The sequence below is a fragment of the Perca flavescens genome, unplaced genomic scaffold (genome assembly GCF_004354835.1).
Source record: "Perca flavescens isolate YP-PL-M2 unplaced genomic scaffold, PFLA_1.0 EPR50_1.1_unplaced_scaf_117, whole genome shotgun sequence".
Classification (NCBI taxonomy): domain Eukaryota; kingdom Metazoa; phylum Chordata; class Actinopteri; order Perciformes; family Percidae; genus Perca; species Perca flavescens.
In genome coordinates, this window is record NW_021166534.1 from 609 (window position 1) to 13,711 (window position 13,103).

General features: G+C 43.2%; 1 protein-coding gene across 1 annotated transcript; it reads right to left on the minus strand.

Annotated features, from left to right (window-relative positions):
* Nucleotides 1-291: 291 nt before the first annotated feature.
* On the minus strand, nt 292-8,678 carry LOC114551498 (tRNA-dihydrouridine(20) synthase [NAD(P)+]-like). Its single transcript, XM_028572536.1, has 4 exons — nt 8,649-8,678; nt 6,836-6,923; nt 3,444-3,517; nt 292-745 (listed from the first exon to the last, which is right to left on the minus strand). The coding sequence occupies exons 1-4, from the start codon at nt 8,666-8,668 to the stop codon at nt 529-531; spliced, it is 399 nt and encodes a 132-aa protein (XP_028428337.1). The 5' UTR covers nt 8,669-8,678; the 3' UTR covers nt 292-528.
* Nucleotides 8,679-13,103: the final 4,425 nt, after the last annotated feature.

Genomic DNA, 13,103 nt, shown 5'->3' on the forward strand with positions numbered 1-13,103 from the left:
GTGTGTTTGTGTCTCTATGTGTGTGTGTGTGTGTGTCTGCCTGTGTGTGTGTGTGTGTGTGTCTGCCTGTGTGTGTGTGTGTGTGTGTCTGCCTGTGTGTGTGTGTGTGTGTGTGTGTGTGTGTGTGTCTGCCTGTGTGTGTGTGTGTGTGTCTGCCTGTGTGTGTGTGTCTGCCTGTGTGTGTCTGCCTGTGTGTGTGTGTGTGTGTGTGTGTGTGTGTGTCTGCCTGTATGTGTGTGTGTGTGTGTGTCTGCCTGTGTGTGTGTGTGTGTGTGTCTGTGTGTGTGTGTGTGTGTGTGTGTGTGTGTGTGTGTGTGTGTGTGTGTGTGTGTGTGTGTGTGTGTGTGTGTAGCAGCAGCTGCTGTTCTCTTAGAGACCATTCGAGGGTTAAGGTGAACCTATCGAGAGGTAACCGGCTGCTTTTTAAACGTCTCGTGATGCGTTGTCCCGTTCCACGCCTCCCTGCGTCACTGTCCGAGCAGCTTTTATCGTCCAAACTAAAACGAGATCCCGACGAGGTCCTGAACGCTACGGCTGCCCTGGAGGCGTTTCCTGTCGGAGATCGACCTCCGCGTGTCTCAGTTTCTTGCTCGCCTCTTCCTCCGCGGCGCCGTTCGTCTTCCCCTCGCGCTTCCTCTTGCAGACCAGGCCCGAGTCCTCCTCGCCGATGCGACCCTCGGGCGCTCCCAGGACGCGCAGACAGACAACGGCCGCCGCTTGTTCGGCAAATTTCTTCGACTTCTCCCTGGAAAAAAAGAAAAAGGAAAAAGATCATTTTAACAGGGCTGTCCTCGACTAAAGAAATTCTTAGGCGGTTACACACATTGACATGAATATAATGGACCAATAGACCCGTGTCTCTGGACGGAGACCAGTGAAGGATATTAGCCCTTGTGTGGTCCTTCAGGTCCTTGTGACCCGAAGGACCACACAAGGGTTAAAAGTCACTTTTCCGGGGATCTCTTGCCTTACTGAGCAGCCTCCAACTGACAGAGACAACGTAGATGTGACGTGAGCAACCTGTCTGAAAGTGTGAAGTCTTCTGGTAGCTGTGCCGAGAGAAATCTCAATCATTCCCAATCTCACAGAGACGGAGAGTGTAGGTATATGTAAGGAGATAACATAGACACAGGCTAATTACTGATCACTAACATGCTAGTTAACATTAGTAATTAAACCTAAACAGATAATGGAAGTCCAAACTGCCTGTGAGCTTCTCCTGTACTATACGGTAATTCCTCTACTGTGTGACAGTAAGTCTCGTGGTTATGACCCAATCGTTAGCCTATTTTTATAAAAGCGTCTGCTACGGAGCCATAACGTGAGCTATAAGGTAATGGAGCCTTTTATACATTGTTGTGTTTCTTTAAAAATAAACAACGAACAAATAGGAGTCTTTAAACGCTTCAGATGTAAAGTTATTCGCCGTCAAAGTGACGTCAGAATGAATGGGAGTCAATGGGATGGTAACAAGAGGTGATACCTTTGTAGCAATAAAATGGTGCCATCGGAGGTTCGCGTTCTGAAGCGAAGCTTACCCCCTTGGTTACACTCAGCTGCGTGGCGTGTCCGTTTATATTTCGGCTCCCATGGTAACAGGTTAGAGCGCACACACTGCCGGCGTGAGACGCGTGCAGCTAGAAATAGAACCGACGCCTATTTTTCACGCGAGACGCGAGCGTGTTGGAAGCGTTTCCATGCAAAATAGAACAGGAAAATATGTTTGTATGTCATTAAGACACAAATGCACATTTATAAATGACAGCTTGATGTTTGAAAGTCTAGGTTTTCACATCAATGTAGATATAAATGTAATACAACATTTCGGAGAAAATATTTTCAAATACTGCACCTGTCACACAGAACGAAATATTCTGTAACATATTCTGCAGTCAATACTGCCGACGTTGTCTTGCTCTAATCAAAGATTAATCCGAAAACTTTGAGTGTTTAAACTAACATATTCAGTGATCTATTTAGTAGTGTATGTGCCCTAACTAAGTTCGTGTGTCATATAAAACACAATATAAAAATAAAATTGGATTGGATTGGACAATTCGTGTTGATAGAAGTACCGATGTTCGTGTAGAAACATTTTAATCACATCAAAATTTTCATGATACGGCGCTGATAACCTCCGTCATCTTGGTCGGACTTTTTTTGTAACTCCGCCTCCAAACACAAAACGCGCGGACCTGATTGGTTCTCGAGTGGTCCTCATTTGAATAAAGTTAAACTTTTCGTCAACTTTATTTCGCCCCCCTCGATTCGATTCGCTCTCATCTCGCTCAATCAGGCGAATTTCGTCTCCATTCAACCTCAATGAGAGCAAAGCGAAATTTCGCTGTGTGGAAACCTACCGTTAGGCTCCAGCACGCAGCGTCACATGACTGTACCACGCGTCACATGACTGTACCACGCGTCACATGACTGTACCCACGTCCACATGACTGTACCACGCGTCACTGTTTAAAACCCAGCAGGGGGCGGAGGTCATCCAGCAGCTGAGTGGCGAGCAGATGTTCACGTCTGACCAGCCACTCACAAAATCATCACTGTTTTTATGGCTGGTGAGTGAAGCAGATCTACCAAACATGTGCTTGTTTGTGTGTTTGTGTTTGTGTGTGCTTGTGCTCTTGTGCGTGCTTCTGCCTGTATGTGCTTGTGTGCATGTTTGTGTGTGTGTGTTTGTGCGTGCTTGTGCGTGTGTTCTTGTGCGTGTGTTCTTGTGCGTGTGTTCTTGTGCGTGCTTCTGCATGTATGGGCTTGTGCGTATGTGTGTGCATGTTTGTGTGTGTTTGTGCATGCGTGTGTATTTGTGTGTGCTTGTGCGTGAATGTGCGTGCTTGTGCGTGTGTTCTTGTGCGCGTGTTCTTGTGCATGCTTGTGCATGTGTGTGTGCATGTTTGTGTGTGTGTTTGTGCGTGCTTGTGTGTCCATTTGTGTTTGTTTGTGCGTGCGTGAATGTGAGTGTGTCCTTGTGCGTGCTCCTGTGCGTATGTCTGTGCATGTTTGTGTTTTTGTGCTTGCTTGTGCGTGTGTTCTTGTGCGTGCTTCTGCATGTATGTGCTTGTGCGTATGTGTGTGCATGTTTGTGTTTGTTAGTGCGTGCTTGTACGTGTGTGTGCGTGTGTATTTGTGTTTATGTGTGCTTGTGCGTGCGTGAATGTGCGTGCTTGTGCTCTTGTGCGTGCTTGTGTTGTGTGTTGTTGTGCGTGCTTGTGCCTATGCTTGTGCGTGTGTGTGTGTTTGTGCATGCTTGTGCGTGTGTATTTGTGTTTGTGTGTGCTTGTGCGTATGTTTGTGCGTGCTTGTGCGGGTGGGTGCTTGCGCGTGCTTGTGTGCGTGCTTGTGTGCGTGCCTGTGCGTGAGTGCGTGTGTGCGTGTGTGCGCACATGTGCTTGTGCGTGTATGCGTGTGCGTGTGTGCGTGCGTGTACTGACCACAGTGTAGATCTGTATCTCTTCTCTGCTAGAGTCACGGTCGATTGAAAGGCTCGATCCTGAGAGCGCTGCACCTGAAACCACGACAACCCAAACTGTTCACAGCGACAAAACAAAGACACAACACAACTACACAACGTCAGACGACAAACATGTAACTGCTTCCCGATGATGCAGACGTAGAAGTTGAAAATACAGAAAACACTTTGGAGAAAGAACAACAGCGGATGAAAAAGTAAGAGCAGGGATTTATCAGCTAGGAGCGATGACGAGGTGGGACTGTACCTGAGAGGTCTGTAGGCGACCGAACCGATGAGACTGACGGACACTGACAGCGTTTTCCAAACGTCTCCGTTTGTGCCCGTCCACACCACAACCTAACCCCGGAGCTTTCTAAACCAAAAGGGGGGCAGCGGCAGTGTTGGGAAAGTTCACTTTCTACATGAACTGGTTCAAAGTTCAGTTCACAAATTTTAAAATCAACTAAGTTCAGCTCACTAGTTCATACTTCAAAATGTTGAACCGAGTTCACAGTTCCAAAAATGAACTAAGTTCGTAGTTATTTTATTCCACATGTTGGTGCTTCAGTTCAACGAGCCGTTTCAGGTCTGCTGTGGATGGGACTGAAGTGCAGATTTTCTTTTTGAAAGCTGGCGGGCAAAGTTTGCCCAGAAATGTCAGATTTTTCCATCCTCAGCGACCTCGTCGTAAAACTGGTTTAAATGATCATATGAACGGCGCGTTCTTTTTTGTCTTGTAATCGCGACCAGTAGCTCGAGTGTGACGTCACATCCGTGTCGAAAAACGAATAACCCCGGGGTTGTTAGGGTTCTTTTTTGTCACACGATACTACGAGTCGGAGACAAAGATGGATTTTTGTAACATTTAGGATTCTATTGACATATTACACAAATATATTTCACAGTTTGATACATGAAAATTACGTTTTGATTAACGTTAACGTTAGGCCACTGCTCTGCTTTCTGCTCCAGACTCGGCTTAAAGCCATTGTTGTCATATAGCAACCCGAAAGCGTCTCTAGCCAATTTCAGCTGCACAAGCTCCAAAATAACTAATCAGGTGGTATTTAACCCTAATAAGACTGTAGAGACATGTCTATAGGTAGCAGTATACAGCACTATGTTTAACTCCTAATAAGACTGTAGAGACATGTCTATAGGTAGCAGTATACAGCACTATGTTTAACTCCTAATAAGACTGTAGAGACATGTCTATAGGTAGCAGTATACAGCACTATGTGTACCACTTCTTCATTTGGTTACAACAAAGACAAAAGTGCTTAAAATTGTAGAAAATCACAATGTTTACTACGTGTGATGCAGGACGTAATCATCTTTGAAAGTGAACGGGTCCTCTGAGTTCAGGCGACTTGACGAGTCGATATATACGCACTCGGGGGGCTCTTTTTCAACTTCTGGTTCAGAACTCGGAAAACAACTCGTAAATCGACTTCGGTGGACAAAAAGAACGCACCAGAAGCCTCCACGCTGCTTTGTGTTTTGATGACCCATGCGGCGGTGAGACACTGGCGGCTGGTGTTGCCAGATTGGGTGTTTTTTCCGCTACATGTTATGACCTGTTTACGGTGTGTGTTTTAGCCGTGGTTTTTGGCCTGGAAGGCTCTTTAGAAATCTGGCACCCTATTTGAAGAAGTTAAACTGAGAGAGACACCAGAATGAAGGAGTTCACGGTAACGTTCATCAGGCAGTAATACGGTACGTTCAGTTCACGGTCGCCCCAAAATATGAACGTTTTGTATAGCACCTTTCACAGATAAAAATCGCAAAGTGCTTGAGAATCAAAATGTAATAAAATACGATATATACGAAATTAAAAAATACAAGAACATTTAAATACAAATAGAAAACATGAACAAACAACCATTAAAAACGCCCTCGACTAACTAAAAGCCTGCTTGAATAGCAGAGTCTTCAGCTGCTTTTTAAAAGATTGGACAGAATTCGCACAACGTATAGAGGGAGGCAAGTCATTCCACAGCCTAGGAGCCACTGCTTGGGAAGATTGATCCCCTCCAGTTTTAAAATGAGCGCGGGGAACCACTAATAGCCTCAGACCTAATGACCTCAGACTACAGGTGGGGGTATGTAGCTGTATCAAGTCAGAGATGTAGGGAGGAACGTAACAGTGCAGGGCTCTAAAACTAAGGACCAGGAGGTTAAATTGAATTCTATACTGGACTGGTAACCAGTGAAACTCGGTGCATGACGATAAGGATGCAATATTTAGTGGAGCACTGCACCGCGTCCCGTCCGTTGGCTGCGTGGCTGAGTTGTGTTGGATTTAGAGCCTGAAACGCTGTAATGATCATCATTTCATTGGTCGTTACCGTGCCACGCGGCGCATGTTGCCGCTGCGTCAGCGCCACGGGTCCACTACGTGACAAACCCTATGTAGCGTACCACATGGGTGCATATTTCGACAGAGTGACAGTGTAAGTGAAGAAATAGATAGAGACAAAACGGAACAAATCAGAGAAGAGAAAGAAAAGTTGTGTCCTGTTCTCTTTATATATTTTATACTGTCCTGTTCTGTAGACATGGTCCTTATTTATATATTTTATAACTGTCCAACCAGTAGAACATGTCCTGTTCTGTAGACATGGTCCTTATTTATATATTTCATACTGTCCAACCAGTAGAACATGTCCTGTTCTGTAGACATGGTCCTTATTTATATATTTCATACTGTCCAACCAGTAGAACATGTCCTGTTCTGTAGACATGGTCCTTATTTATATATTTCATACTGTCCAACCAGTAGAACATGTCCTGTTCTGTAGACATGGTCCTTATTTATATATTTCATACTGTCCAACCAGTAGAACATGTCCTGTTCTGTAGACATGGTCCTTATTTATATATTTCATACTGTCCAACCAGTAGAACATGTCCTGTTCTGTAGACATGGTCCTTATTTATATATTTCATACTGTCCAACCAGTAGAACATGTCCTGTTCTGTAGACATGGTCCTTATTTATATATTTTATACTGTCCAACCAGTAGAATATGTCCTCTTCTGTAGACATGGTCCTTATTTATATATTCATGTTGGACCAGTCCAATATTGCATGTCAGTTGAAATCAACCTTGTGTTGTAAGAAAACTTGTGTTGTATTTGTTATGAATCCATTTTGATGCGTTTTCCCGTAACTTTTGTAATTTTACATAAGTTTAAAAATATCTAACTTAATATCGATATTGCAATACCACATTTTGTTAATATCGTTGCAACCCTACCAGTGAAGTGAAGCTAAAACGGGTGTGATGTGTGCGCATTTGTTAATGTGGGTTAAAAGCCTTCATCCAGAAATTAAAAAGGTTGAGATTCGAGTAACTGGGCGTTGCTCACCATCTCGTACTGCGGCTGCTCCAGCTTCTCCTTGCGGCTCCACTCCAGCAAGAACATCTTGGGAGTGATGTGAGGTGGATACTCCCTCCTGAAACCACACACACAAATCACACCATCAAATGAAAAAATATCCCGTTTAGTAAAAGATAGTGCTGTCAAGCGATTAAAATATTTAATCGCGATTAATCGCATTAACAGCATAGTTAACTCGCAATTAATCGCACATTTTTATCTATTCTAAATGTCCCTTGATTTCTTTTTGTCCCATTATTTTTTCTCATTTTAATGCTCTTATCAACATGGAAAAGTGGATTGGCTTGCTTTGTGCTTTTTTCGCTTGGCTTGACGATCAGCTGTGTGCTCGGCCATCAGCTGTGTGCTCGGCCATCAGCTGTGTGCTCGGTCATCAGCTGTGTGCTCGGTCATCAGCTGTGTGCTCGGCCATCAGCTGTGTGCTCGGCCATCAGCTGTGTGCTCGGCCATCAGCTGTGTGCTCGGCCATCAGCTGTGTGCTCGGCCATCAGCTGTGTGCTCGGTCATCAGCTGTGTGCTCGGCCATCAGCTGTGTGCTCGGCCATCAAGTGGTATTTCAGACTGGACATGCTGCGATTATAGCTCAGTTCACAACAACCAAACACACACAGATTACTTTGGTTTTGTCAATGGAACCATTTGGCAACTTTTTAAAAGTAAACTTTCCATTCAGAATCTTATCGGCGTCCATTTCAGCGTCTCGCGCTCGTCTCGCCATCCACTCAAAACGTAACGTTAGCCTACTAGCTACTCTTTGTCCGGCTCGAAAGCCCAAACCAGTGTGTGCAGCGTGCCTGTTGTTGTGTGTCCGGTCTAGCTAGATCCGGTGTGGTGTTGTAGTTTTTCTAACATTACTAGTTGTTGCAACAGCATGGGAGAAAAACTACAAAGTTTGCTAGGCCCAAAAGAAGATTAATCTCGTGATGAAAAAAAATTGATGCCGTTAAAATGGGTTTTGCGTTAACGTCGTTAATAACTCGTTTAACTGAGCGCACTAGTAAAAGACAATGAATAAAGTTCAAATGATCACTGGGTGGCGTAGCTTTCAGGTTAGGGGCGATTAGCTTCGGCTGTACTTTCAGATGAATTCAGCAGTACGATAAGCGTAGATGATTATCTAAACTGGAAATCTATCTAAATAGCTACATTTATACATGAGGCCATTTCCAATGGCTTTATCTGCATTTTACCACCTGCTAACAAATGTTTGTGTGTGTACCATAATATGCTAAATATTACATGCAAACTTTAGCGTACTAACTGATCTGCAACGCCCTTATAGAGATAAATAAAGTTGCTCTGAATTGAATTAATATTCTAAATGTTGGATGCTAAGTCTACAAACAGATCACACTGAAAAACCCACATGTAGTTTAACAGACCTCACATTAACCCTTGTGTTGTCTCCCGTTCGACCGTACATTTTTTGGACCCTTTTTCACAAGTTTTTAAGTCACTTTTTTTCTGCGTTTTTATTGGACATTTTGTCACCTATTTCAACATTCTTTCATAAAAACATTTTTATATGCTACAAAATTGAATAAAATGTCTAAATTCAATCAAAGTACTGTACTTTTTTACTTGTGAAGAGCGTTGTATGGAACCATCCACGTTATTTTCTTTTGGGACAATTTGATTGAAAGAAACCCAAATTTCTGAGATACAGTAGGAACTTTTTGAAAACAAGTCTAATGTGACCCGAGGACAACAACAACAACAGACAGGAGAGTTAAATATGTATTAAGATGTTGTTTTTTGCGTGATGAGAACAATAGCTGACCGCTCGAACTTGACAGCCATGGTGGCGGCGTCTCCGTCCATCACGAAGTCGGTCCGGCTGGCTGCCGCTCTGCAAGGCGTCTCGCCCGGGCCTGCAGCCGCTCCTGGGTCCGCCGGTAGAACTCCTGCAGGCCGTGCGCCTCGCTGCAACACAACAACAACAACAACACGGAGCCACATTACAATTACGTGTAATGGCAAAATTACATTTAAGCATGATTCTGTATATTTTTGTGCGACATACACAAATGTATGATAACATTTTTTGTTTTTGTTAAGTTTGATATACAGTACAGGCCAAAAGTTTGGACACACCTTCTCATTCAATGCGTTTCCTTTTTATTTTCATGACTATTTACATCGTAGATTCTCACTGAATGCATCAAAACTATGAATGAACACATATGGAATTATGTACTTAACAAAAAAGTGTGAAATAACTGAAAACATGTCTTATATTTTAGATTCTTCAAAGTAGCGGTAGGTGGTAGTAGAGGTGTTACATTTTTCTTATTTCTCTCACAATGCTGAAAGGGAGTTCATCTCATTCCCACATGTAGATTCTGATTCTAGCTAAGTGAGGATCACAAAGTCTGGAACGTAATGTCAACACTGTTTGTCTGAACCGATAAAAGTACAAGGTCACATTAAACTATCTTTATGTGCAGATTCAGTTTCTCCCATGCCAGATGAGATGTAACCGGGGGGGGTGAAAGTTGTACAGGGGAGGAGGCAAAATGGCTCCAAGATGTCTCCTGTGTTTTTTTAGATTGTCTTCATGTGTTATCAGACTGCCTGTGAGAAATGCAGAGTCATGATAAGCCAATTGCGTGTGTGCTGTCACTCTGAAGATGAATTTAAGCTCAGTGTTCCTGTTAACTCATTGAAGAGACTTTTCCACACTGGGCTGTCATGCCTTTTGTGAAATTGTAGTACTCCTAGGGCTGGGCGATATATCGACATAAAAAAAATGAGATATGGAATTAGACCATATCGCATATATCGATATATTTCAAATTTGATCTTTGCTCCAAGCAAGCTGCTGACTCCTTTTGGATTGGCCTCTTTTATTTTATAGGCTTTTTATTGAAGATTTTTATTTATTTAAATGTGCACCTTATGGAGCTTTGATTTCAAAAAAGGTTCTCCTGTTGTTATACAGTATTTATGTTTACATTTTATTGTTATTTGAACAGCTGAGCATTTAATCATGAACCAGGTGAAAAAAACTGTTTTATTATTTATTCATTTGATTTTGCAACTGTTCACTGAAATAGCCGGTTTCTATGAAACTACTTGTGACATGTCATATTTGGCTTTGACTGAACGTTTGCTCTCACTTTGCGGAAGAAAATATCAGGATATATATCTTATATTCAGCCAAAATATATCAGGATATGACTTGTGGTCCATATCGCCCAGCCCTAAGTACTCCTATATTCTTGCAAGTTTATTATAAAATACAAAAACCTAACATGTTTTAGTTTGCAGTTGTCTTTATTTAGTTTCACTCTTTAAACTTTCTAAATCAAGCCCTGCTGCAGAAACTTCCACAACACACGTCAGACGCCCCGGCTGCCCGCCCCGTCCCCTACCTGAGCTCCGCGTTGGTCTGGGCCGCCTGCACCTGCTTCCCCAGAGGAGACTCCACCTTGTCCCGGAGCATCTGACACAGGCAGTACTTTGTGTTGAAGGCGTGGTTGGTGTACCGGATCGCCTGGGGAACACAAGACAACCAGTCTCAGAGTCGGCCTGTAACAAGTACTGATTTGTTCAAAAAACTAAGTGTTAAAGTGCCCATATTCTGCTCATTTTCAGGTTCATAATTGTATTTATAGGTTATATCAGAATAGGTTTACATGGTTTAATAAAAAAAAAAAAAAAAAAAAACAACAACATATATTTGTTGTACTGCCCATTGCTGCAGCTCCTCTTTTCACCCTGTGTGTTGAGCTCTCTGTTTTAAGCTACAGAGTGATACATCTCACTTCTGTTACATCTTTGTTGGGAGTCGCACATGCTCAGTAGCTAGGTAAGGACTACTAGCCAGTCAGAAGCAGAGTATGAGGCCCTGACAGTACCTAGGTAAGGACTACTAGCCAATCAGAAGCAGAGTATGAGGGCGTGTCCTGACAGTACCTAGGTAAGGACTACTAGCCAATCAGAAGCAGAGTATGAGGCCCTGACAGTACCTAGGTAAGGACTTCTAGCCAATCAGAAGCAGAGTATGAGGTCCTGACAGTACCTAGGTAAGGACTACTAGCCAATCAGAAGCAGAGTATGAGGGCGTGTCCTGACAGTACCTAGGTAAGGACTACTAGCCAATCAGAAGCAGAGTATGAGGGTGTGTCCTGACAGTACCTAGGTAAGGACTACTAGCCAATCAGAAGCAGAGTATGAGGGCGTGCCACTGACAGTACCTAGGTAAGGACTACTAGCCAATCAGAAGCAGAGTATGAGGGCGTGCCACTGACAGTACCTAGGTAAGGACTACTAGCCAATCAGAAGCAGAGTATGAGGGCGTGCCACTGACGGACCATTTCTATTGCGTTTGAGCTGTGTTGGATTCTGTTGAGTTTAGGTCTATTCTGGCGCAGAAAAAACTCACATATTTGAGGTAGTCCTCCATGACCCTCTCCAGGGGAACGGGCCCTGGTCGCTGAACACCGGCGCGTTCCACATGGCGGCGCGAGCCAGCATGACCCGACAGGCGCCTGTCGCCCTCCTGAACTCCTCGATGTCACCGTTGGTCTTCACCAGATCCAGAGAGCCACCGCTGAAGGAGACGCCAGGCGCATTAAAGGACTCATCATTAGGGTTGGGCATTGTTTGATTTTAACGATTCTGATTCCAATCGATTCTTCCTTTCGATTCCGGGTTCTCATCGATTATCGGTTCGGTTCTTATCGATTATCGATTCCGATTCTTTGAGTGGTGGAGTTGAAACGGGTCACATGCTTATTTCACAAATAAGAGGAAAGTTTTATTTTTGATTCAAAGGTGGGTTGCAGTTTGAGGAGGCTTTTTTCCAACGTAAAATGAAGCCAGACCAGAGCACCGCCATTGTGCTCAAGGCTGCGACACAACAAGCACCTGGTCGCCACGAAACCCAAACTTGCGCATGTTAAATTGAAAGTGATGATCGGATTTGAAACAAAAATCCTCCAAACGATTACAAAATTCGATTCCATTAAAGAAACGATTCCGATGGAATCACAACAGCTCCTTCGGACTTTCTGTCCGCCTCGGTTTAGATAACGTTGTTGAATGTCAAAATAACTGTAGAGGCAGTACAATTCATAGTAATGTGAATAAAGAATTAATTAGGGCTGTCCTCGACTAAAGATATTCTTAGTCGACTAACTTATAGGATTTTGTCGACTAATGGATTAGTTGATTTAATCGACAGAGCTGTGAGCTTTGAGAGGTGGTTAAGACTAGAAAAGCACAATATAAATGTAGTTAATTAACCATCTGTAAAACTGAGTTTCTCCACAATTAATCCTGCAAAAGCACCACTTTAAATCTTGTGTTTACTTATAATGTCTGTAGAAGTTTCCCTGAAATAAGTAATTAAGCATGAATACATAAAAAATGACTAATCGACTAAAAAATCTTAGCCCACTAAGACCAAAACTACCTCTTAGTGAGCTAATCGACCAAGAAGTGGCAGCCCTGAAATTAATGTTTAAAAAAGTAAGTAATGGTTAAAATGTTAAATAATACATTAAAGATTAAAAGCATACTAGAATTCATGTTCAGTATGTAGTTTACATGTAGTTTGTACGCCCACAGACGCCGCCTTTTGCTCAGTGGGTACTACACAGATATTTTAGGTATACATCATTATGTTAATTACAACACACAGCATTGTTTTAATGATATTTCTGGGGTGGGGATAACCCTTAGATGGGGATTACTCTGGTATTTATGCCCTTGAAGGTCCTGTTACAACAGACAGGGGACGGAGGTGTGGAGGCTTACTTGGCGATGAGACGGGATGGAGACGGCCCGGCGGCGGCCTGAATGTAGTCTAGTGGAGCGGGTGGCGTGGGCGCCGCCCTTCAACCTGAAACAACGATACATCGGAGGAGAAAACACAGAAGAACCACGTGAATGAAGCAGGCAGCACTCGGACCAATCCAGGAACAAGCTGCGCCTCTGCTTTGACAAAAAACAAAATCGGGAATTCTCCAATTTATCCTTTTAGTTTCTTCAGTCATTTGTCGAGGTTTGTATTTTATCCGATATTTGTGTTTACGTTCTTTTCTTAAAACATACTGTTGATTGTTTAAAGGTCCCATGACATGGTGCTCTTTGGATGCTTTTATATAGACCTTAGTGGTCCCCTAATACTGTATCTGAAGTCTCTGTTATATAGACCTTAGTGGTCCCCCTAATACTGTATCTGAAGTCTGTTATATAGACCTTAGTGGTCCCTAATACTGTATCTGAA

What these genes read in the sequence shown, in the direction of transcription:
- LOC114551498 (XM_028572536.1), bottom strand. Translation starts at nt 8,668, where the DNA reads ATGGCTGTCAAGTTCGAGCG. An exon ending in ATGGCTGTCAAGTTCGAGCG is followed by an intron (nt 6,924 to 8,648) that starts GTCAGCTATTGT and finishes GTGTGGTTTCAG; the next exon opens with GAGGGAGTATCCACCTCACA. An exon ending in AGATACAGATCTACACTGTG is followed by an intron (nt 746 to 3,443) that starts GTCAGTACACGC and finishes CTTTTTTTCCAG; the next exon opens with GGAGAAGTCGAAGAAATTTG.